The sequence below is a fragment of the Ascaphus truei genome, chromosome 5, assembly GCF_040206685.1.
Source record: "Ascaphus truei isolate aAscTru1 chromosome 5, aAscTru1.hap1, whole genome shotgun sequence".
In the NCBI taxonomy this organism is placed as follows: Eukaryota; Metazoa; Chordata; class Amphibia; order Anura; family Ascaphidae; genus Ascaphus; species Ascaphus truei.
Window position 1 is genome coordinate 249,811,342 of NC_134487.1, and position 27,472 is coordinate 249,838,813.

A 27,472-nucleotide genomic window follows, 5' to 3' on the forward strand; every position below is an offset into this window, starting at 1 on the left:
TGATTATTATAAAATTGTATGATTTAATATTATTAAATATAAATATATTCTATTGTGTGATTAGATTAGAGTAGACATTATTCATGTTTTCAGAGATATGACTCTACATATTCTATACAAAGTCCATAGTGTACTATAATAGCTTTACATGAATTGTGATTTTGTCCATTCATTACCATACATGTTATATGATATATGTTGCTGTTTCTGCTACATTACCACTGGCAATTGTTTGGTGCAAGATAGATCTTTGTATCTAGATGGCAGTGTTAAGGATTGTTTTTAAATATTGTGTGGTTACTTGTTTGTTACTTTTGTATGTTACTGCATGAGATTGGCCCTGAGTGACGTCTTATAAGTGAGGATCTGTGAGAGGGTTAATTAGAGGTTATGTTACCTAAACCATGATTATTTCATTATACATCTGGTGTGTTTAACATCTGATTCAATCACATCCACCCAATAGACATTCTTGTCTCCCTATATAAGCGTCACGGGGGTCAATGCCAGTTACTCTTTTGACAAAGTCCCCAGCAGGACGAAACGCGTCAAGAAGTTTTTTGTAGCAGTTTGTTTTTTTGTGTTATGCACTCATTAAATATAGCCTTTTAGATATTAAGCGTGTGGACTTCCTGATTCATATCCTGACGGCAGCTGTGCACCACCTGATTACCCCCTTGTGACTATCTTACCTACATGGGCTGGAGCATGCGTCATCACGGTCCCGGATCAGAGTAACTTCTCTCAGCATTTGAGTCGGATGCGATGTGTCAAGACTGTGAGTACATACCCTTCATCCCCGCAGTGGGACTGCTTTCTGTGTGTGACACTGGGTCTGTGAGGGCAGTGGCGGAGGATTGCGGTGTGTGCTGCCGGTCATAGTCTCCTGGCTGGAGACACGGTGCCGCCGTTTGCATCTATCCTCCTTACCACATGATTACCCCGTCCGGTGGCTGAGTCACTAACACACTGAGCACATACAGGGCTCACATTTACTAATCATCTTCTAAGTTGGACTCTGATCGGGAACTTTTTATTACATTATTTGTCCATCGGATATCGTTTGGATTATTTGTAGTGTCTTTGTGTGCACAATTTTGGTAGCAACGGTCATACCTTGAAGCAATTCTGGGACACATTGTATCTATGTTGAATAGACTGTTTGCTCATTGAGGCACATCTCTACAATCAAGAACTTGGAATGAAATGTGTTTTCAATATATATATTGCCAAGTTTTTTCCGTTGTGGATATGAACACGCTATCGGGTTATTAGAGACTTTTATTGTTTACACAATACACCATAGAGTGCATACACATGCAATATTCTTATTGAGGATTTTTATTGAGCATATATTGGGATCCGTTTTTTTGAATGTCCCTTATATCTAAGTTTTTTCAGTGATCCACTGATAACAGACATCAAGTGTGGTGATTTTGATATACCTCTTACACTATGGATGATACTGTATGAATGATTCTGCACATCAACCTAAGCAGCGGATTTATACTTATGAAGCAGTTAATAACAGCAAACGGGCTAAGAAAGCCTCCCATGTGTTTGGGGAGGAGAAAGAACTGACATGTGAGGAGCCTTCTGATTTAACTAATCACTTTGTGAAATTGGAAAAATTGTTGGTTGAGGACATAAGACTCTGGTGGGACATTACTACTCTTGAAAACTATATTAACACCAATAGGATCCCCAGAGGCCTCCGCGTCAAGAAAGTGCCAACATTTGGGTTTGCCAATCGCCAGTTCGAACAGGACTGGATTAAGATCTTAGATAAATGTTCAGTTAGATTGATGGAGTTGATTATTCAACAGAAAATTCATGAAAAAGATGTGTTAAATGTAGAGATTACTGCCTTTCAGAATAAACTGAAACCCTTTGAAACAAGGGACCAATTTATTAAGAATGATGTTACCCTTTTGGAGAACTTAGAAATAATTGAGGAGGGGATTAGTGAAAAAAAACAAATTAAATATGAAAGAGATAAGGCGGATTATAGTAGGGGCCATATCTATTGCTGGCAAAAAAACCCTCAGAGAGAAGGATCACGATCTAGAACCCCTAAAAAATATTTTGAGAAGGGAAGAGATAATCGTGTACCCAATAAATCTATATTAAAAAGTAAAAGGGTAGACACATCTAGCTTCGACTCTGATCACTCTGAGAATGAAACTAGATCACATTCAGTATCATTCGATAGGTCAGATGACTATGGGAGGGAACATAATGATACCCGTAGATCAGATCCTAAACCATCTACGTCAACTGCCTTTATGTTTTCCAGACCACTTAAATCAGACTCTAAATTGGTTTCCAATAGTATATCAAAAAACTCAGTAGAACACGAAGATCAAAGAGGAAACGGGGAAACAAGAGGCAGAACGAAAAGGAAAAAATACACTTGAATGAATCAATAGATAATGTGATCAATCTCTCAGGGATTGAGTTAACTATTGATCAGTTATCCCTACTTAACCGTGGGTTAGGATTTGCACCCACTGGCAATTTTCAATTATTTGAAACTGTAATTGATTTACAGAAATTCACCAGAAAATTATCCCTGAAATTTTTTTTTACTCAAAGGGGTAAACAAATATCCTCTAATAAAAATGTAGAAGGTTCAATGGCTGATAATGTATGTAATGATGATCATGTATTGTTTGACTTTAAAGATCAATGTCTCTTATCCGATATGGAAGATATGTTGGAACAACAAGGAGAATCGCTTAGCACGTCTACACAATCATTTTTTGATTATCAAGATTCTGGGTTTAGGAAAAAATCTATTTTTTGTCCAAGTTCTCAAAGAGGACCGTTCATTATGACCTTTGAGAAACTGGTAGAACGGGATATTAAGTTGTTGAATAAAGGTTTTTCTTTTTCAAATGTTGGGAATAACAACCTTACAATTTCAGAAGTCCAACAGCTGGAGGTTCTAAAACGTGACCAGAGATTGATTTTTAAAAAGGCAGATAAGGGAGGGGCCCTAGTGATCCTATCTTCTGATCAATATGTGAAAGAGGCCTATAGGCAATTAAAGGATGTAACCCTTTATCAACAACTTAAGTCAAATCCGACTAATGACTATCTTAAACAATATATGGAGCTTTTGGACATGGGAAAGATTTTTAATGTTATAAATCAGAAAGAATTAGAGTTCTTGGCCTGCCCACATCCCGTGACACCTATATTCCATCATCTCCCAAAGATCCATAAGTCGCTGGTTGACCCTCCTGGTCGACCCATTGTGGCGAGTATTGGATCTTTGGGAGATGGGTTGTCGCGGTATGTGGATAGGTTTCTTCAACCATTGGTATATCAATTACCATCTTACATTAAAGATACTTCAGATCTAATTAGGTCCATAAGGGACTTGGAATGGAAGCGGGGATACAGGTGGGTCACACTTCATGTGGCTTCCCTGTATTCCATCATTTCACACGAACAGGGCATATATGCACTTCAACATTTTCGGGATTTATCAGAATTATCGGTCACTTTGAGCACTTTTTTATTGGAATCAGTCACTTTTTTATTAACACACAATTATTTTATGTTTGATTCACAATATTATTTACAAAAATTAGGCACAGCTATGGGTTCTTCTTTCGCTCCTTCTTATGCGAATCTTTTTATGGGTCTTTGGGAGTCACGTCACATTTATCACGATTCTAATTTATTTCGTAGTCACATCATCTTTTACAAACGCTTCATTGATGATCTTATTTTGGTGTGGGATGGGGATTCTGACTCACTTTCCACTTTCATTAATACACTTAACACTAATGATTATAATTTAAAATTTACACACACAGAAAACATTCACCATATAGATTACTTAGATATCACACTTTTTATAGATACTAATAAAAAGATACAGACAGATATCTTTCGGAAACCCATGTCCAAAAATGCTCTTTTATGTGCGACCAGTTGTCACCCTCCAGCTCTGATTAGGAGTATACCAAAGGCTCAGTTTATTCGTTTAAAAAGACTCTGTTCGAATAATGATATGTTTCTGAATCATTCCCTTGAAATGGCAAATAGTTTTAAAGAAAGAGGATACAAAGATGTTGATATTATTAAAGCATTTTAATATGCAGACACTCTTGATAGAGAAGAAGTTATTAAATCTAAAAAATATAATAAGAACAAGAGACGATACAATTATGAAAATGACTCTATGTGTCCATCCTTTATTTCAGTCTATAGTAGACAAGCTAAAGCGATCAGAGATATATTTCACAAGCATTGGAAAATACTTACTCTAGACAAGGACATAGCACCCCTGGTACAGGGAGGACCAAGGTTTATCTATAAAAAAACTAAAACTTTAGGTTCTCACCTCTCACCAAGTCTATTTAATGCCAATCCCCAAAGATCACAGTTTAGTAATATACCAAGAGGTTTTTTCCCATGTGGGCGGTGCTCAGTTTGTAAATATGCTCGAGCTAAAAAAAGTGTTCCCACATGTGAGGGTATTCATCGTATTGGTAAATTTATGAATTGTCACTCCAGTTACGTGATCTATCATTTACAATGTGGGTGTAAAATGTCTTATATTGGCCGTACCATTAGACCGGTGAGAGTAAGGATTCAAGAACACATTAGACATATTCTAAAGAAGGATATGTTACATCCAGTGTCTTGACATTTTTCAATGTGTAGTCTAGGAGATATTTCCACATTTTCTTTCTCAGCTCTTGAACATGTAGGTATCCATCCTAGAGGGGGAGATAGAATTAACAAACTTAATACAGGGGAGATGTATTGGATACATGCCATGAACACATTACACCCCACAGGAATTAATGTAGAGTGGGATCTTAAGCACTTTTTAGTTTGATATACATTTAAGGTTTTTGTATAAGTTCCTTTATATATGATCTTTGAATAATTTTTAGATAGTGTTGTTGCTAATGTGATATTATGTAGAAGCACTATTAGATTTATAGTGGTGTATATTTTTATTTTTATATCTAGCGGTATAATGATTATTATAAAATTGTATGATTTAATATTATTAAATATAAATATATTCTATTGTGTGATTAGATTAGAGTAGACATTATTCATGTTTTCAGAGATATGACTCTACATATTCTATACAAAGTCCATAGTGTACTATAATAGCTTTACATGAATTGTGATTTTGTCCATTCATTACCATACATGTTATATGATATATGTTGCTGTTTCTGCTACATTACCACTGGCAATTGTTTGGTGCAAGATAGATCTTTGTATCTAGATGGCAGTGTTAAGGATTGTTTTTAAATATTGTGTGGTTACTTGTTTGTTACTTTTGTATGTTACTGCATAAGATTGGCCCTGAGTGACGTCTTATAAGTGAGGATCTGTGAGAGGGTTAATTAGAGGTTATGTTACCTAAACCATGATTATTTCATTATACATCTGGTGTGTTTAACATCTGATTCAATCACATCCACCCAATAGACATTCTTGTCTCCCTATATAAGCGTCACGGGGGTCAATGCCAGTTACTCTTTTGACAAAGTCCCCAGCAGGACGAAACGCGTCAAGAAGTTTTTTGTAGCAGTTTGTTTTTTTGTGTTATGCACTCATTAAATATAGCCTTTTAGATATTAAGCGTGTGGACTTCCTGATTCATATCCTGACGGCAGCTGTGCACCACCTGATTACCCCCTTGTGACTATCTGACCTACATGGGCTGGAGCATGCGTCATCACGGTCCCGGATCAGAGTAACTTCTCTCAGCATTTGAGTCGGATGCGATGTGTCAAGACTGTGAGTACATACCCTTCATCCCCGCAGTGGGACTGCTTTCTGTGTGTGACACTGGGTCTGTGAGGGCAGTGGCGGAGGATTGCGGTGTGTGTTGCCGGTCATAGTCTCCTGGCTGGAGACACGGTGCCGCCGTTTGCATCTATCCTCCTTACCACATGATTACCCCGTCCGGTGGCTGAGTCACTAACACACTGAGCACATACAGGGCTCACATTTACTAATCATCTTCTAAGTTGGACTCTGATCGGGAACTTTTTATTACATTATTTGTCCATCGGATATCGTTTGGATTATTTGTAGTGTCTTTGTGTGCACAATTTTGGTAGCAACGGTCATACCTTGAAGCAATTCTGGGACACATTGTATCTATGTTGAATAGACTGTTTGCTCATTGAGGCACATCTCTACAATCAAGAACTTGGAATGAAATGTGTTTTCAATATATATATTGCCAAGTTTTTTCCGTTGTGGATATGAACACGCTATCGGGTTATTAGAGACTTTTATTGTTTACACAATACACCATAGAGTGCATACACATGCAATATTCTTATTGAGGATTTTTATTGAGCATATATTGGGATCCGTTTTTTTGAATGTCCCTTATATCTAAGTTTTTTCAGTGATCCACTGATAACAGACATCAAGTGTGGTGATTTTGATATACCTCTTACACTATGGATGATACTGTATGAATGATTCTGCACATCAACCTAAGCAGCGGATTTATACTTATGAAGCAGTTAATAACAGCAAACGGGCTAAGAAAGCCTCCCATGTGTTTGGGGAGGAGAAAGAACTGACATGTGAGGAGCCTTCTGATTTAACTAATCACTTTGTGAAATTGGAAAAATTGTTGGTTGAGGACATAAGACTCTGGTGGGACATTACTACTCTTGAAAACTATATTAACACCAATAGGATCCCCAGAGGCCTCCGCGTCAAGAAAGTGCCAACATTTGGGTTTGCCAATCGCCAGTTCGAACAGGACTGGATTAAGATCTTAGATAAATGTTCAGTTAGATTGATGGAGTTGATTATTCAACAGAAAATTCATGAAAAAGATGTGTTAAATGTAGAGATTACTGCCTTTCAGAATAAACTGAAACCCTTTGAAACAAGGGACCAATTTATTAAGAATGATGTTACCCTTTTGGAGAACTTAGAAATAATTGAGGAGGGGATTAGTGAAAAAAAACAAATTAAATATGAAAGAGATAAGGCGGATTATAGTAGGGGCCATATCTATTGCTGGCAAAAAAACCCTCAGAGAGAAGGATCACGATCTAGAACCCCTAAAAAATATTTTGAGAAGGGAAGAGATAATCGTGTACCCAATAAATCTATATTAAAAAGTAAAAGGGTAGACACATCTAGCTTCGACTCTGATCACTCTGAGAATGAAACTAGATCACATTCAGTATCATTCGATAGGTCAGATGACTATGGGAGGGAACATAATGATACCCGTAGATCAGATCCTAAACCATCTACGTCAACTGCCTTTATGTTTTCCAGACCACTTAAATCAGACTCTAAATTGGTTTCCAATAGTATATCAAAAAACTCAGTAGAACACGAAGATCAAAGAGGAAACGGGGAAACAAGAGGCAGAACGAAAAGGAAAAAATACACTTGAATGAATCAATAGATAATGTGATCAATCTCTCAGGGATTGAGTTAACTATTGATCAGTTATCCCTACTTAACCGTGGGTTAGGATTTGCACCCACTGGCAATTTTCAATTATTTGAAACTGTAATTGATTTACAGAAATTCACCAGAAAATTATCCCTGAAATTTTTTTTTACTCAAAGGGGTAAACAAATATCCTCTAATAAAAATGTAGAAGGTTCAATGGCTGATAATGTATGTAATGATGATCATGTATTGTTTGACTTTAAAGATCAATGTCTCTTATCCGATATGGAAGATATGTTGGAACAACAAGGAGAATCGCTTAGCACGTCTACACAATCATTTTTTGATTATCAAGATTCTGGGTTTAGGAAAAAATCTATTTTTTGTCCAAGTTCTCAAAGAGGACCGTTCATTATGACCTTTGAGAAACTGGTAGAACGGGATATTAAGTTGTTGAATAAAGGTTTTTCTTTTTCAAATGTTGGGAATAACAACCTTACAATTTCAGAAGTCCAACAGCTGGAGGTTCTAAAACGTGACCAGAGATTGATTTTTAAAAAGGCAGATAAGGGAGGGGCCCTAGTGATCCTATCTTCTGATCAATATGTGAAAGAGGCCTATAGGCAATTAAAGGATGTAACCCTTTATCAACAACTTAAGTCAAATCCGACTAATGACTATCTTAAACAATATATGGAGCTTTTGGACATGGGAAAGATTTTTAATGTTATAAATCAGAAAGAATTAGAGTTCTTGGCCTGCCCACATCCCGTGACACCTATATTCCATCATCTCCCAAAGATCCATAAGTCGCTGGTTGACCCTCCTGGTCGACCCATTGTGGCGAGTATTGGATCTTTGGGAGATGGGTTGTCGCGGTATGTGGATAGGTTTCTTCAACCATTGGTATATCAATTACCATCTTACATTAAAGATACTTCAGATCTAATTAGGTCCATAAGGGACTTGGAATGGAAGCGGGGATACAGGTGGGTCACACTTCATGTGGCTTCCCTGTATTCCATCATTTCACACGAACAGGGCATATATGCACTTCAACATTTTCGGGATTTATCAGAATTATCGGTCACTTTGAGCACTTTTTTATTGGAATCAGTCACTTTTTTATTAACACACAATTATTTTATGTTTGATTCACAATATTATTTACAAAAATTAGGCACAGCTATGGGTTCTTCTTTCGCTCCTTCTTATGCGAATCTTTTTATGGGTCTTTGGGAGTCACGTCACATTTATCACGATTCTAATTTATTTCGTAGTCACATCATCTTTTACAAACGCTTCATTGATGATCTTATTTTGGTGAGGGATGGGGATTCTGACTCACTTTCCACTTTCATTAATACACTTAACACTAATGATTATAATTTAAAATTTACACACACAGAAAACATTCACCATATAGATTACTTAGATATCACACTTTTTATAGATACTAATAAAAAGATACAGACAGATATCTTTCGGAAACCCATGTCCAAAAATGCTCTTTTATGTGCGACCAGTTGTCACCCTCCAGCTCTGATTAGGAGTATACCAAAGGCTCAGTTTATTCGTTTAAAAAGACTCTGTTCGAATAATGATATGTTTCTGAATCATTCCCTTGAAATGGCAAATAGTTTTAAAGAAAGAGGATACAAAGATGTTGATATTATTAAAGCATTTGAATATGCAGACACTCTTGATAGAGAAGAAGTTATTAAATCTAAAAAATATAATAAGAACAAGAGACGATACAATTATGAAAATGACTCTATGTGTCCATCCTTTATTTCAGTCTATAGTAGACAAGCTAAAGCGATCAGAGATATATTTCACAAGCATTGGAAAATACTTACTCTAGACAAGGACATAGCACCCCTGGTACAGGGAGGACCAAGGTTTATCTATAAAAAAACTAAAACTTTAGGTTCTCACCTCTCACCAAGTCTATTTAATGCCAATCCCCAAAGATCACAGTTTAGTAATATACCAAGAGGTTTTTTCCCATGTTGGCGGTGCTCAGTTTGTAAATATGCTCGAGCTAAAAAAAGTGTTCCCACATGTGAGGGTATTCATCGTATTGGTAAATTTATGAATTGTCACTCCAGTTACGTGATCTATCATTTACAATGTGGGTGTAAAATGTCTTATATTGGCCGTACCATTAGACCGGTGAGAGTAAGGATTCAAGAAAACATTAGACATATTCTAAAGAAGGATATGTTACATCCAGTGTCTTGACATTTTTCAATGTGTAGTCTAGGAGATATTTCCACATTTTCTTTCTCAGCTCTTGAACATGTAGGTATCCATCCTAGAGGGGGAGATAGAATTAACAAACTTAATACAGGGGAGATGTATTGGATACATGCCATGAACACATTACACCCCACAGGAATTAATGTAGAGTGGGATCTCAAGCACTTTTTAGTTTGATATACATTTAAGGTTTTTGTATAAGTTCCTTTATATATGATCTTTGAATAATTTTTAGATAGTGTTGTTGCTAATGTGATATTATGTAGAAGCACTATTAGATTTATAGTGGTGTATATTTTTATTTTTATATCTAGCGGTATAATGATTATTATAAAATTGTATGATTTAATATTATTAAATATAAATATATTCTATTGTGTGATTAGATTAGAGTAGACATTATTCATGTTTTCAGAGATATGACTCTACATATTCTATACAAAGTCCATAGTGTACTATAATAGCTTTACATGAATTGTGATTTTGTCCATTCATTACCATACATGTTATATGATATATGTTGCTGTTTCTGCTACATTACCACTGGCAATTGTTTGGTGCAAGATAGATCTTTGTATCTAGATGGCAGTGTTAAGGATTGTTTTTAAATATTGAGTGGTTACTTGTTTGTTACTTTTGTATGTTACTGCATGAGATTGGCCCTGAGTGACGTCTTATAAGTGAGGATCTGTGAGAGGGTTAATTAGAGGTTATGTTACCTAAACCATGATTATTTCATTATACATCTGGTGTGTTTAACATCTGATTCAATCACATCCACCCAATAGACATTCTTGTCTCCCTATATAAGCGTCACGGGGGTCAATGCCAGTTACTCTTTTGACAAAGTCCCCAGCAGGACGAAACGCGTCAAGAAGTTTTTTGTAGCAGTTTGTTTTTTTGTGTTATGCACTCATTAAATATAGCCTTTTAGATATTAAGCGTGTGGACTTCCTGATTCATATCCTGACGGCAGCTGTGCACCACCTGATTACCCCCTTGTGACTATCTTACCTACATGGGCTGGAGCATGCGTCATCACGGTCCCGGATCAGAGTAACTTCTCTCAGCATTTGAGTCGGATGCGATGTGTCAAGACTGTGAGTACATACCCTTCATCCCCGCAGTGGGACTGCTTTCTGTGTGTGACACTGGGTCTGTGAGGGCAGTGGCGGAGGATTGCGGTGTGTGTTGCCAGTCATAGTCTCCTGGCTGGAGACACGGTGCCGCCGTTTGCATCTATCCTCCTTACCACATGATTACCCCGTCCGGTGGCTGAGTCACTAACACACTGAGCACATACAGGGCTCACATTTACTAATCATCTTCTAAGTTGGACTCTGATCGGGAACTTTTTATTACATTATTTGTCCATCGGATATCGTTTGGATTATTTGTAGTGTCTTTGTGTGCACAATTTTGGTAGCAACGGTCATACCTTGAAGCAATTCTGGAACACATTGTATCTATGTTGAATAGACTGTTTGCTCATTGAGGCACATCTCTACAATCAAGAACTTGGAATGAAATGTGTTTTCAATATAATATATATTGCCAAGTTTTTTCTGTTGTGGATATGAACACGCTATCGGGTTATTAGAGACTTTTATTGTTTACACAATACACCATAGAGTGCATACACATGCAATATTCTTATTGAGGATTTTTATTGAGCATATATTGGGATCCGTTTTTTTGAATGTCCCTTATATCTAAGTTTTTTCAGTGATCCACTGATAACAGACATCAAGTGTGGTGATTTTGATATACCTCTTACACTATGGATGATACTGTATGAATGATTCTGCACATCAACCTAAGCAGCGGATTTATACTTATGAAGCAGTTAATAACAGCAAACGGGCTAAGAAAGCCTCCCATGTGTTTGGGGAGGAGAAAGAACTGACATGTGAGGAGCCTTCTGATTTAACTAATCACTTTGTGAAATTGGAAAAATTGTTGGTTGAGGACATAAGACTCTGGTGGGACATTACTACTCTTGAAAACTATATTAACACCAATAGGATCCCCAGAGGCCTCCGCGTCAAGAAAGTGCCAACATTTGGGTTTGCCAATCGCCAGTTCGAACAGGACTGGATTAAGATCTTAGATAAATGTTCAGTTAGATTGATGGAGTTGATTATTCAACAGAAAATTCATGAAAAAGATGTGTTAAATGTAGAGATTACTGCCTTTCAGAATAAACTGAAACCCTTTGAAACAAGGGACCAATTTATTAAGAATGATGTTACCCTTTTGGAGAACTTAGAAATAATTGAGGAGGGGATTAGTGAAAAAAAACAAATTAAATATGAAAGAGATAAGGCGGATTATAGTAGGGGCCATATCTATTGCTGGCAAAAACCCCCTCAGAGAGAAGGATCACGATCTAGAACCCCTAAAAAATATTTTGAGAAGGGAAGAGATAATCGTGTACCCAATAAATCTATATTAAAAAGTAAAAGGGTAGACACATCTAGCTTCGACTCTGATCACTCTGAGAATGAAACTAGATCACATTCAGTATCATTCGATAGGTCAGATGACTATGGGAGGGAACATAATGATACCCGTAGATCAGATCCTAAACCATCTACGTCAACTGCCTTTATGTTTTCCAGACCACTTAAATCAGACTCTAAATTGGTTTCCAATAGTATATCAAAAAACTCAGTAGAACACGAAGATCAAAGAGGAAACGGGGAAACAAGAGGCAGAACGAAAAGGAAAAAATACACTTGAATGAATCAATAGATAATGTGATCAATCTCTCAGGGATTGAGTTAACTATTGATCAGTTATCCCTACTTAACCGTGGGTTAGGATTTGCACCCACTGGCAATTTTCAATTATTTGAAACTGTAATTGATTTACAGAAATTCACCAGAAAATTATCCCTGAAATTTTTTTTTACTCAAAGGGGTAAACAAATATCCTCTAATAAAAATGTAGAAGGTTCAATGGCTGATAATGTATGTAATGATGATCATGTATTGTTTGACTTTAAAGATCAATGTCTCTTATCCGATATGGAAGATATGTTGGAACAACAAGGAGAATCGCTTAGCACGTCTACACAATCATTTTTTGATTATCAAGATTCTGGGTTTAGGAAAAAATCTATTTTTTGTCCAAGTTCTCAAAGAGGACCGTTCATTATGACCTTTGAGAAACTGGTAGAACGGGATATTAAGTTGTTGAATAAAGGTTTTTCTTTTTCAAATGTTGGGAATAACAACCTTACAATTTCAGAAGTCCAACAGCTGGAGGTTCTAAAACGTGACCAGAGATTGATTTTTAAAAAGGCAGATAAGGGAGGGGCCCTAGTGATCCTATCTTCTGATCAATATGTGAAAGAGGCCTATAGGCAATTAAAGGATGTAACCCTTTATCAACAACTTAAGTCAAATCCGACTAATGACTATCTTAAACAATATATGGAGCTTTTGGACATGGGAAAGATTTTTAATGTTATAAATCAGAAAGAATTAGAGTACTTGGCCTGCCCACATCCCGTGACACCTATATTCCATCATCTCCCAAAGATCCATAAGTCGCTGGTTGACCCTCCTGGTCGACCCATTGTGGCGAGTATTGGATCTTTGGGAGATGGGTTGTCGCGGTATGTGGATAGGTTTCTTCAACCATTGGTATATCAATTACCATCTTACATTAAAGATACTTCAGATCTAATTAGGTCCATAAGGGACTTGGAATGGAAGCGGGGATACAGGTGGGTCACACTTCATGTGGCTTCCCTGTATTCCATCATTTCACACGAACAGGGCATATATGCACTTCAACATTTTCGGGATTTATCAGAATTATCGGTCACTTTGAGCACTTTTTTATTGGAATCAGTCACTTTTTTATTAACACACAATTATTTTATGTTTGATTCACAATATTATTTACAAAAATTAGGCACAGCTATGGGTTCTTCTTTCGCTCCTTCTTATGCGAATCTTTTTATGGGTCTTTGGGAGTCACGTCACATTTATCACGATTCTAATTTATTTCGTAGTCACATCATCTTTTACAAACGCTTCATTGATGATCTTATTTTGGTGTGGGATGGGGATTCTGACTCACTTTCCACTTTCATTAATACACTTAACACTAATGATTATAATTTAAAATTTACACACACAGAAAACATTCACCATATAGATTACTTAGATATCACACTTTTTATAGATACTAATAAAAAGATACAGACAGATATCTTTCGGAAACCCATGTCCAAAAATGCTCTTTTATGTGCGACCAGTTGTCACCCTCCAGCTCTGATTAGGAGTATACCAAAGGCTCAGTTTATTCGTTTAAAAAGACTCTGTTCGAATAATGATATGTTTCTGAATCATTCCCTTGAAATGGCAAATAGTTTTAAAGAAAGAGGATACAAAGATGTTGATATTATTAAAGCATTTGAATATGCAGACACTCTTGATAGAGAAGAAGTTATTAAATCTAAAAAATATAATAAGAACAAGAGACGATACAATTATGAAAATGACTCTATGTGTCCATCCTTTATTTCAGTCTATAGTAGACAAGCTAAAGCGATCAGAGATATATTTCACAAGCATTGGAAAATACTTACTCTAGACAAGGACATAGCACCCCTGGTACAGGGAGGACCAAGGTTTATCTATAAAAAAACTAAAACTTTAGGTTCTCACCTCTCACCAAGTCTATTTAATGCCAATCCCCAAAGATCACAGTTTAGTAATATACCAAGAGGTTTTTTCCCATGTGGGCGGTGCTCAGTTTGTAAATATGCTCGAGCTAAAAAAAGTGTTCCCACATGTGAGGGTATTCATCGTATTGGTAAATTTATGAATTGTCACTCCAGTTACGTGATCTATCATTTACAATGTGGGTGTAAAATGTCTTATATTGGCCGTACCATTAGACCGGTGAGAGTAAGGATTCAAGAACACATTAGACATATTCTAAAGAAGGATATGTTACATCCAGTGTCTTGACATTTTTCAATGTGTAGTCTAGGAGATATTTCCACATTTTCTTTCTCAGCTCTTGAACATGTAGGTATCCATCCTAGAGGGGGAGATAGAATTAACAAACTTAATACAGGGGAGATGTATTGGATACATGCCATGAACACATTACACCCCACAGGAATTAATGTAGAGTGGGATCTTAAGCACTTTTTAGTTTGATATACATTTAAGGTTTTTGTATAAGTTCCTTTATATATGATCTTTGAATAATTTTTAGATAGTGTTGTTGCTAATGTGATATTATGTAGAAGCACTATTAGATTTATAGTGGTGTATATTTTTATTTTTATATCTAGCGGTATAATGATTATTATAAAATTGTATGATTTAATATTATTAAATATAAATATATTCTATTGTGTGATTAGATTAGAGTAGACATTATTCATGTTTTCAGAGATATGACTCTACATATTCTATACAAAGTCCATAGTGTACTATAATAGCTTTACATGAATTGTGATTTTGTCCATTCATTACCATACATGTTATATGATATATGTTGCTGTTTCTGCTACATTACCACTGGCAATTGTTTGGTGCAAGATAGATCTTTGTATCTAGATGGCAGTGTTAAGGATTGTTTTTAAATATTGTGTGGTTACTTGTTTGTTACTTTTGTATGTTACTGCATGAGATTGGCCCTGAGTGACGTCTTATAAGTGAGGATCTGTGAGAGGGTTAATTAGAGGTTATGTTACCTAAACCATGATTATTTCATTATACATCTGGTGTGTTTAACATCTGATTCAATCACATCCACCCAATAGACATTCTTGTCTCCCTATATAAGCGTCACGGGGGTCAATGCCAGTTACTCTTTTGACAAAGTCCCCAGCAGGACGAAACGCGTCAAGAAGTTTTTTGTAGCAGTTTGTTTTTTTGTGTTATGCACTCATTAAATATAGCCTTTTAGATATTAAGCGTGTGGACTTCCTGATTCATATCCTGACGGCAGCTGTGCACCACCTGATTACCCCCTTGTGACTATCTTACCTACATGGGCTGGAGCATGCGTCATCACGGTCCCGGATCAGAGTAACTTCTCTCAGCATTTGAGTCGGATGCGATGTGTCAAGACTGTGAGTACATACCCTTCATCCCCGCAGTGGGACTGCTTTCTGTGTGTGACACTGGGTCTGTGAGGGCAGTGGCGGAGGATTGCGGTGTGTGTTGCCGGTCATAGTCTCCTGGCTGGAGACACGGTGCCGCCGTTTGCATCTATCCTCCTTACCACATGATTACCCCGTCCGGTGGCTGAGTCACTAACACACTGAGCACATACAGGGCTCACATTTACTAATCATCTTCTAAGTTGGACTCTGATCGGGAACTTTTTATTACATTATTTGTCCATCGGATATCGTTTGGATTATTTGTAGTGTCTTTGTGTGCACAATTTTGGTAGCAACGGTCATACCTTGAAGCAATTCTGGGACACATTGTATCTATGTTGAATAGACTGTTTGCTCATTGAGGCACATCTCTACAATCAAGAACTTGGAATGAAATGTGTTTTCAATATATATATTGCCAAGTTTTTTCCGTTGTGGATATGAACACGCTATCGGGTTATTAGAGACTTTTATTGTTTACACAATACACCATAGAGTGCATACACATGCAATATTCTTATTGAGGATTTTTATTGAGCATATATTGGGATCCGTTTTTTTGAATGTCCCTTATATCTAAGTTTTTTCAGTGATCCACTGATAACAGACATCAAGTGTGGTGATTTTGATATACCTCTTACACTATGGATGATACTGTATGAATGATTCTGCACATCAACCTAAGCAGCGGATTTATACTTATGAAGCAGTTAATAACAGCAAACGGGCTAAGAAAGCCTCCCATGTGTTTGGGGAGGAGAAAGAACTGACATGTGAGGAGCCTTCTGATTTAACTAATCACTTTGTGAAATTGGAAAAATTGTTGGTTGAGGACATAAGACTCTGGTGGGACATTACTACTCTTGAAAACTATATTAACACCAATAGGATCCCCAGAGGCCTCCGCGTCAAGAAAGTGCCAACATTTGGGTTTGCCAATCGCCAGTTCGAACAGGACTGGATTAAGATCTTAGATAAATGTTCAGTTAGATTGATGGAGTTGATTATTCAACAGAAAATTCATGAAAAAGATGTGTTAAATGTAGAGATTACTGCCTTTCAGAATAAACTGAAACCCTTTGAAACAAGGGACCAATTTATTAAGAATGATGTTACCCTTTTGGAGAACTTAGAAATAATTGAGGAGGGGATTAGTGAAAAAAAACAAATTAAATATGAAAGAGATAAGGCGGATTATAGTAGGGGCCATATCTATTGCTGGCAAAAACCCCCTCAGAGAGAAGGATCACGATCTAGAACCCCTAAAAAATATTTTGAGAAGGGAAGAGATAATCGTGTACCCAATAAATCTATATTAAAAAGTAAAAGGGTAGACACATCTAGCTTCGACTCTGATCACTCTGAGAATGAAACTAGATCACATTCAGTATCATTCGATAGGTCAGATGACTATGGGAGGGAACATAATGATACCCGTAGATCAGATCCTAAACCATCTACGTCAACTGCCTTTATGTTTTCCAGACCACTTAAATCAGACTCTAAATTGGTTTCCAATAGTATATCAAAAAACTCAGTAGAACACGAAGATCAAAGAGGAAACGGGGAAACAAGAGGCAGAACGAAAAGGAAAAAATACACTTGAATGAATCAATAGATAATGTGATCAATCTCTCAGGGATTGAGTTAACTATTGATCAGTTATCCCTACTTAACCGTGGGTTAGGATTTGCACCCACTGGCAATTTTCAATTATTTGAAACTGTAATTGATTTACAGAAATTCACCAGAAAATTATCCCTGAAATTTTTTTTTACTCAAAGGGGTAAACAAATATCCTCTAATAAAAATGTAGAAGGTTCAATGGCTGATAATGTATGTAATGATGATCATGTATTGTTTGACTTTAAAGATCAATGTCTCTTATCCGATATGGAAGATATGTTGGAACAACAAGGAGAATCGCTTAGCACGTCTACACAATCATTTTTTGATTATCAAGATTCTGGGTTTAGGAAAAAATCTATTTTTTGTCCAAGTTCTCAAAGAGGACCGTTCATTATGACCTTTGAGAAACTGGTAGAACGGGATATTAAGTTGTTGAATAAAGGTTTTTCTTTTTCAAATGTTGGGAATAACAACCTTACAATTTCAGAAGTCCAACAGCTGGAGGTTCTAAAACGTGACCAGAGATTGATTTTTAAAAAGGCAGATAAGGGAGGGGCCCTAGTGATCCTATCTTCTGATCAATATGTGAAAGAGGCCTATAGGCAATTAAAGGATGTAACCCTTTATCAACAACTTAAGTCAAATCCGACTAATGACTATCTTAAACAATATATGGAGCTTTTGGACATGGGAAAGATTTTTAATGTTATAAATCAGAAAGAATTAGAGTACTTGGCCTGCCCACATCCCGTGACACCTATATTCCATCATCTCCCAAAGATCCATAAGTCGCTGGTTGACCCTCCTGGTCGACCCATTGTGGCGAGTATTGGATCTTTGGGAGATGGGTTGTCGCGGTATGTGGATAGGTTTCTTCAACCATTGGTATATCAATTACCATCTTACATTAAAGATACTTCAGATCTAATTAGGTCCATAAGGGACTTGGAATGGAAGCGGGGATACAGGTGGGTCACACTTCATGTGGCTTCCCTGTATTCCATCATTTCACACGAACAGGGCATATATGCACTTCAACATTTTCGGGATTTATCAGAATTATCGGTCACTTTGAGCACTTTTTTATTGGAATCAGTCACTTTTTTATTAACACACAATTATTTTATGTTTGATTCACAATATTATTTACAAAAATTAGGCACAGCTATGGGTTCTTCTTTCGCTCCTTCTTATGCGAATCTTTTTATGGGTCTTTGGGAGTCACGTCACATTTATCACGATTCTAATTTATTTCGTAGTCACATCATCTTTTACAAACGCTTCATTGATGATCTTATTTTGGTGTGGGATGGGGATTCTGACTCACTTTCCACTTTCATTAATACACTTAACACTAATGATTATAATTTAAAATTTACACACACAGAAAACATTCACCATATAGATTACTTAGATATCACACTTTTTATAGATACTAATAAAAAGATACAGACAGATATCTTTCGGAAACCCATGTCCAAAAATGCTCTTTTATGTGCGACCAGTTGTCACCCTCCAGCTCTGATTAGGAGTATACCAAAGGCTCAGTTTATTCGTTTAAAAAGACTCTGTTCGAATAATGATATGTTTCTGAATCATTCCCTTGAAATGGCAAATAGTTTTAAAGAAAGAGGATACAAAGATGTTGATATTATTAAAGCATTTGAATATGCAGACACTCTTGATAGAGAAGAAGTTATTAAATCTAAAAAATATAATAAGAACAAGAGACGATACAATTATGAAAATGACTCTATGTGTCCATCCTTTATTTCAGTCTATAGTAGACAAGCTAAAGCGATCAGAGATATATTTCACAAGCATTGGAAAATACTTACTCTAGACAAGGACATAGCACCCCTGGTACAGGGAGGACCAAGGTTTATCTATAAAAAAACTAAAACTTTAGGTTCTCACCTCTCACCAAGTCTATTTAATGCCAATCCCCAAAGATCACAGTTTAGTAATATACCAAGAGGTTTTTTCCCATGTGGGCGGTGCTCAGTTTGTAAATATGCTCGAGCTAAAAAAAGTGTTCCCACATGTGAGGGTATTCATCGTATTGGTAAATTTATGAATTGTCACTCCAGTTACGTGATCTATCATTTACAATGTGGGTGTAAAATGTCTTATATTGGCCGTACCATTAGACCGGTGAGAGTAAGGATTCAAGAACACATTAGACATATTCTAAAGAAGGATATGTTACATCCAGTGTCTTGACATTTTTCAATGTGTAGTCTAGGAGATATTTCCACATTTTCTTTCTCAGCTCTTGAACATGTAGGTATCCATCCTAGAGGGGGAGATAGAATTAACAAACTTAATACAGGGGAGATGTATTGGATACATGCCATGAACACATTACACCCCACAGGAATTAATGTAGAGTGGGATCTTAAGCACTTTTTAGTTTGATATACATTTAAGGTTTTTGTATAAGTTCCTTTATATATGATCTTTGAATAATTTTTAGATAGTGTTGTTGCTAATGTGATATTATGTAGAAGCACTATTAGATTTATAGTGGTGTATATTTTTATTTTTATATCTAGCGGTATAATGATTATTATAAAATTGTATGATTTAATATTATTAAATATAAATATATTCTATTGTGTGATTAGATTAGAGTAGACATTATTCATGTTTTCAGAGATATGACTCTACATATTCTATACAAAGTCCATAGTGTACTATAATAGCTTTACATGAATTGTGATTTTGTCCATTCATTACCATACATGTTATATGATATATGTTGCTGTTTCTGCTACATTACCACTGGCAATTGTTTGGTGCAAGATAGATCTTTGTATCTAGATGGCAGTGTTAAGGATTGTTTTTAAATATTGTGTGGTTACTTGTTTGTTACTTTTGTATGTTACTGCATGAGATTGGCCCTGAGTGACGTCTTATAAGTGAGGATCTGTGAGAGGGTTAATTAGAGGTTATGTTACCTAAACCATGATTATTTCATTATACATCTGGTGTGTTTAACATCTGATTCAATCACATCCACCCAATAGACATTCTTGTCTCCCTATATAAGCGTCACGGGGGTCAATGCCAGTTACTCTTTTGACAAAGTCCCCAGCAGGACGAAACGCGTCAAGAAGTTTTTTGTAGCAGTTTGTTTTTTTGTGTTATGCACTCATTAAATATAGCCTTTTAGATATTAAGCGTGTGGACTTCCTGATTCATATCCTGACGGCAGCTGTGCACCACCTGATTACCCCCTTGTGACTATCTTACCTACATGGGCTGGAGCATGCGTCATCACGGTCCCGGATCAGAGTAACTTCTCTCAGCATTTGAGTCGGATGCGATGTGTCAAGACTGTGAGTACATACCCTTCATCCCCGCAGTGGGACTGCTTTCTGTGTGTGACACTGGGTCTGTGAGGGCAGTGGCGGAGGATTGCGGTGTGTGTTGCCGGTCATAGTCTCCTGGCTGGAGACACGGTGCCGCCGTTTGCATCTATCCTCCTTACCACATGATTACCCCGTCCGGTGGCTGAGTCACTAACACACTGAGCACATACAGGGCTCACATTTACTAATCATCTTCTAAGTTGGACTCTGATCGGGAACTTTTTATTACATTATTTGTCCATCGGATATCGTTTGGATTATTTGTAGTGTCTTTGTGTGCACAATTTTGTTAGCAACGGTCATACCTTGAAGCAATTCTGGGACACATTGTATCTATGTTGAATAGACTGTTTGCTCATTGAGGCACATCTCTACAATCAAGAACTTGGAATGAAATGTGTTTTCAATATATATATTGCCAAGTTTTTTCCGTTGTGGATATGAACACGCTATCGGGTTATTAGAGACTTTTATTGTTTACACAATACACCATAGAGTGCATACACATGCAATATTCTTATTGAGGATTTTTATTGAGCATATATTGGGATCCGTTTTTTTGAATGTCCCTTATATCTAAGTTTTTTCAGTGATCCACTGATAACAGACATCAAGTGTGGTGATTTTGATATACCTCTTACACTATGGATGATACTGTATGAATGATTCTGCACATCAACCTAAGCAGCGGATTTATACTTATGAAGCAGTTAATAACAGCAAACGGGCTAAGAAAGCCTCCCATGTGTTTGGGGAGGAGAAAGAACTGACATGTGAGGAGCCTTCTGATTTAACTAATCACTTTGTGAAATTGGAAAAATTGTTGGTTGAGGACATAAGACTCTGGTGGGACATTACTACTCTTGAAAACTATATTAACACCAATTGGATCCCCAGAGGCCTCCGCGTCAAGAAAGTGCCAACATTTGGGTTTGCCAATCGCCAGTTCGAACAGGACTGGATTAAGATCTTAGATTAATGTTCAGTTAGATTGATGGAGTTGATTATTCAACAGAAAATTCATGAAAAAGATGTGTTAAATGTAGAGATTACTGCCTTTCAGAATAAACTGAAACCCTTTGAAACAAGGGACCAATTTATTAAGAATGATGTTACCCTTTTGGAGAACTTAGAAATAATTGAGGAGGGGATTAGTGAAAAAAAACAAATTAAATATGAAAGAGATAAGGCGGATTATAGTAGGGGCCATATCTATTGCTGGCAAAAACCCCCTCAGAGAGAAGGATCACGATCTAGAACCCCTAAAAAATATTTTGAGAAGGGAAGAGATAATCGTGTACCCAATAAATCTATATTAAAAAGTAAAAGGGTAGACACATCTAGCTTCGACTCTGATCACTCTGAGAATGAAACTAGATCACATTCAGTATCATTCGATAGGTCAGATGACTATGGGAGGGAACATAATGATACCCGTAGATCAGATCCTAAACCATCTACGTCAACTGCCTTTATGTTTTCCAGACCACTTAAATCAGACTCTAAATTGGTTTCCAATAGTATATCAAAAAACTCAGTAGAACACGAAGATCAAAGAGGAAACGGGGAAACAAGAGGCAGAACGAAAAGGAAAAAATACACTTGAATGAATCAATAGATAATGTGATCAATCTCTCAGGGATTGAGTTAACTATTGATCAGTTATCCCTACTTAACCGTGGGTTAGGATTTGCACCCACTGGCAATTTTCAATTATTTGAAACTGTAATTGATTTACAGAAATTCACCAGAAAATTATCCCTGAATTTTTTTTTTACTCAAAGGGGTAAACAAATATCCTCTAATAAAAATGTAGAAGGTTCAATGGCTGATAATGTATGTAATGATGATCATGTATTGTTTGACTTTAAAGATCAATGTCTCTTATCCGATATGGAAGATATGTTGGAACAACAAGGAGAATCGCTTAGCACGTCTACACAATCATTTTTTGATTATCAAGATTCTGGGTTTAGGAAAAAATCTATTTTTTGTCCAAGTTCTCAAAGAGGACCGTTCATTATGACCTTTGAGAAACTGGTAGAACGGGATATTAAGTTGTTGAATAAAGGTTTTTCTTTTTCAAATGTTGGGAATAACAACCTTACAATTTCAGAAGTCCAACAGCTGGAGGTTCTAAAACGTGACCAGAGATTGATTTTTAAAAAGGCAGATAAGGGAGGGGCCCTAGTGATCCTATCTTCTGATCAATATGTGAAAGAGGCCTATAGGCAATTAAAGGATGTAACCCTTTATCAACAACTTAAGTCAAATCTGACTAATGACTATCTTAAACAATATATGGAGCTTTTGGACATGGGAAAGATTTTTAATGTTATAAATCAGAAAGAATTAGAGTTCTTGGCCTGCCCACATCCCGTGACACCTATATTCCATCATCTCCCAAAGATCCATAAGTCGCTGGTTGACCCTCCTGGTCGACCCATTGTGGCGAGTATTGGATCTTTGGGAGATGGGTTGTCGCGGTATGTGGATAGGTTTCTTCAACCATTGGTATATCAATTACCATCTTACATTAAAGATACTTCAGATCTAATTAGGTCCATAAGGGACTTGGAATGGAAGCGGGGATACAGGTGGGTCACACTTCATGTGGCTTCCCTGTATTCCATCATTTCACACGAACAGGGCATATATGCACTTCAACATTTTCGGGATTTATCAGAATTATCGGTCACTTTGAGCACTTTTTTATTGGAATCAGTCACTTTTTTATTAACACACAATTATTTTATGTTTGATTCACAATATTATTTACAAAAATTAGGCACAGCTATGGGTTCTTCTTTCGCTCCTTCTTATGCGAATCTTTTTATGGGTCTTTGGGAGTCACGTCACATTTATCACGATTCTAATTTATTTCGTAGTCACATCATCTTTTACAAACGCTTCATTGATGATCTTATTTTGGTGTGGGATGGGGATTCTGACTCACTTTCCACTTTCATTAATACACTTAACACTAATGATTATAATTTAAAATTTACACACACAGAAAACATTCACCATATAGATTACTTAGATATCACACTTTTTATAGATACTAATAAAAAGATACAGACAGATATCTTTCGGAAACCCATGTCCAAAAATGCTCTTTTATGTGCGACCAGTTGTCACCCTCCAGCTCTGATTAGGAGTATACCAAAGGCTCAGTTTATTCGTTTAAAAAGACTCTGTTCGAATAATGATATGTTTCTGAATCATTCCCTTGAAATGGCAAATAGTTTTAAAGAAAGAGGATACAAAGATGTTGATATTATTAAAGCATTTGAATATGCAGACACTCTTGATAGAGAAGAAGTTATTAAATCTAAAAAATATAATAAGAACAAGAGACGATACAATTATGAAAATGACTCTATGTGTCCATCCTTTATTTCAGTCTATAGTAGACAAGCTAAAGCGATCAGAGATATATTTCACAAGCATTGGAAAATACTTACTCTAGACAAGGACATAGCACCCCTGGTACAGGGAGGACCAAGGTTTATCTATAAAAAAACTAAAACTTTAGGTTCTCACCTCTCACCAAGTCTATTTAATGCCAATCCCCAAAGATCACAGTTTAGTAATATACCAAGAGGTTTTTTCCCATGTGGGCGGTGCTCAGTTTGTAAATATGCTCGAGCTAAAAAAAGTGTTCCCACATGTGAGGGTATTCATCGTATTGGTAAATTTATGAATTGTCACTCCAGTTACGTGATCTATCATTTACAATGTGGGTGTAAAATGTCTTATATTGGCCGTACCATTAGACCGGTGAGAGTAAGGATTCAAGAACACATTAGACATATTCTAAAGAAGGATATGTTACATCCAGTGTCTTGACATTTTTCAATGTGTAGTCTAGGAGATATTTCCACATTTTCTTTCTCAGCTCTTGAACATGTAGGTATCCATCCTAGAGGGGGAGATAGAATTAACAAACTTAATACAGGGGAGATGTATTGGATACATGCCATGAACACATTACACCCCACAGGAATTAATGTAGAGTGGGATCTCAAGCACTTTTTAGTTTGATATACATTTAAGGTTTTTGTATAAGTTCCTTTATATATGATCTTTGAATAATTTTTAGATAGTGTTGTTGCTAATGTGATATTATGTAGAAGCACTATTAGATTTATAGTGGTGTATATTTTTATTTTTATATCTAGCGGTATAATGATTATTATAAAATTGTATGATTTAATATTATTAAATATAAATATATTCTATTGTGTGATTAGATTAGAGTAGACATTATTCATGTTTTCAGAGATATGACTCTACATATTCTATACAAAGTCCATAGTGTACTATAATAGCTTTACATGAATTGTGATTTTGTCCATTCATTACCATACATGTTATATGATATATGTTGCTGTTTCTGCTACATTACCACTGGCAATTGTTTGGTGCAAGATAGATCTTTGTATCTAGATGGCAGTGTTAAGGATTGTTTTTAAATATTGTGTGGTTACTTGTTTGTTACTTTTGTATGTTACTGCATGAGATTGGCCCTGAGTGACGTCTTATAAGTGAGGATCTGTGAGAGGGTTAATTAGAGGTTATGTTACCTAAACCATGATTATTTCATTATACATCTGGTGTGTTTAACATCTGATTCAATCACATCCACCCAATAGACATTCTTGTCTCCCTATATAAGCGTCACGGGGGTCAATGCCAGTTACTCTTTTGACAAAGTCCCCAGCAGGACGAAACGCGTCAAGAAGTTTTTTGTAGCAGTTTGTTTTTTTGTGTTATGCACTCATTAAATATAGCCTTTTAGATATTAAGCGTGTGGACTTCCTGATTCATATCCTGACGGCAGCTGTGCACCACCTGATTACCCCCTTGTGACTATCTTACCTACATGGGCTGGAGCATGCGTCATCACGGTACCGGATCAGAGTAACTTCTCTCAGCATTTGAGTCGGATGCGATGTGTCAAGACTGTGAGTACATACCCTTCATCCCCGCAGTGGGACTGCTTTCTATGTGTGACACTGGGTCTGTGAGGGCAGTGGCGGAGGATTGCGGTGTGTGTTGCCGGTCATAGTCTCCTGGCTGGAGACACGGTGCCGCCGTTTGCATCTATCCTCCTTACCACATGATTACCCCGTCCGGTGGCTGAGTCACTAACACACTGAGCACATACAGGGCTCACATTTACTAATCATCTTCTAAGTTGGACTCTGATCGGGAACTTTTTATTACATTATTTGTCCATCGGATATCGTTTGGATTATTTGTAGTGTCTTTGTGTGCACAATTTTGGTAGCAACGGTCATACCTTGAAGCAATTCTGGGACACATTGTATCTATGTTGAATAGACTGTTTGCTCATTGAGGCACATCTCTACAATCAAGAACTTGGAATGAAATGTGTTTTCAATATATATATTGCCAAGTTTTTTCCGTTGTGGATATGAACACGCTATCGGGTTATTAGAGACTTTTATTGTTTACACAATACACCATAGAGTGCATACACATGCAATATTCTTATTGAGGATTTTTATTGAGCATATATTGGGATCCGTTTTTTTGAATGTCCCTTATATCTAAGTTTTTTCAGTGATCCACTGATAACAGACATCAAGTGTGGTGATTTTGATATACCTCTTACACTATGGATGATACTGTATGAATGATTCTGCACATCAACCTAAGCAGCGGATTTATACTTATGAAGCAGTTAATAACAGCAAACGGGCTAAGAAAGCCTCCCATGTGTTTGGGGAGGAGAAAGAACTGACATGTGAGGAGCCTTCTGATTTAACTAATCACTTTGTGAAATTGGAAAAATTGTTGGTTGAGGACATAAGACTCTGGTGGGACATTACTACTCTTGAAAACTATATTAACACCAATAGGATCCCCAGAGGCCTCCGCGTCAAGAAAGTGCCAACATTTGGGTTTGCCAATCGCCAGTTCGAACAGGACTGGATTAAGATCTTAGATAAATGTTCAGTTAGATTGATGGAGTTGATTATTCAACAGAAAATTCATGAAAAAGATGTGTTAAATGTAGAGATTACTGCCTTTCAGAATAAACTGAAACCCTTTGAAACAAGGGACCAATTTATTAAGAATGATGTTACCCTTTTGGAGAACTTAGAAATAATTGAGGAGGGGATTAGTGAAAAAAAACAAATTAAATATGAAAGAGATAAGGCGGATTATAGTAGGGGCCATATCTATTGCTGGCAAAAAACCCCTCAGAGAGAAGGATCACGATCTAGAACCCCTAAAAAATATTTTGAGAAGGGAAGAGATAATCGTGTACCCAATAAATCTATATTAAAAAGTAAAAGGGTAGACACATCTAGCTTCGACTCTGATCACTCTGAGAATGAAACTAGATCACATTCAGTATCATTCGATAGGTCAGATGACTATGGGAGGGAACATAATGATACCCGTAGATCAGATCCTAAACCATCTACGTTTAAAAAGAAAAAAAGACAAACATAGTGCAACCTGTAGCAAAATATGTTATATTGAGCTCCCAGCTGGACACCACATACTAAGGCCAATGCCTAATAGGATATATCAGCAGGAACAATTCGGAGGAGATAATCTTTAGAAAAGAGAAGCACACATGCAGTATCCAATAAAATACAGTTTA

The 27,472-nt window shown here is 36.6% G+C and overlaps 1 protein-coding gene across 2 annotated transcripts; it reads left to right on the forward strand.

Moving 5' to 3' along the window:
• Positions 1–5,637: 5,637 nt before the first annotated feature.
• On the forward strand, positions 5,638–25,721 carry LOC142495857 (uncharacterized). Of its 2 annotated transcripts, XR_012801837.1 has the most exons (5): positions 5,638–5,781; positions 10,619–10,784; positions 15,625–15,790; positions 20,628–20,793; positions 25,631–25,721. XR_012801837.1 is itself a non-coding variant. In XM_075601900.1 (3 exons), exon 3 carries the CDS (start codon positions 16,482–16,484, stop codon positions 17,427–17,429), a length of 948 nt encoding a protein of 315 aa, XP_075458015.1. In that variant the 5' UTR covers positions 5,638–5,781; positions 10,619–10,784; positions 15,625–16,481; the 3' UTR covers positions 17,430–18,139. The 2 variants fall into 2 exon arrangements, 1 of the variants encoding a protein (XP_075458015.1); XM_075601900.1 differs by lacking the exons at positions 20,628–20,793; positions 25,631–25,721 and having other exon boundaries at positions 15,625–18,139.
• Positions 25,722–27,472: the final 1,751 nt, after the last annotated feature.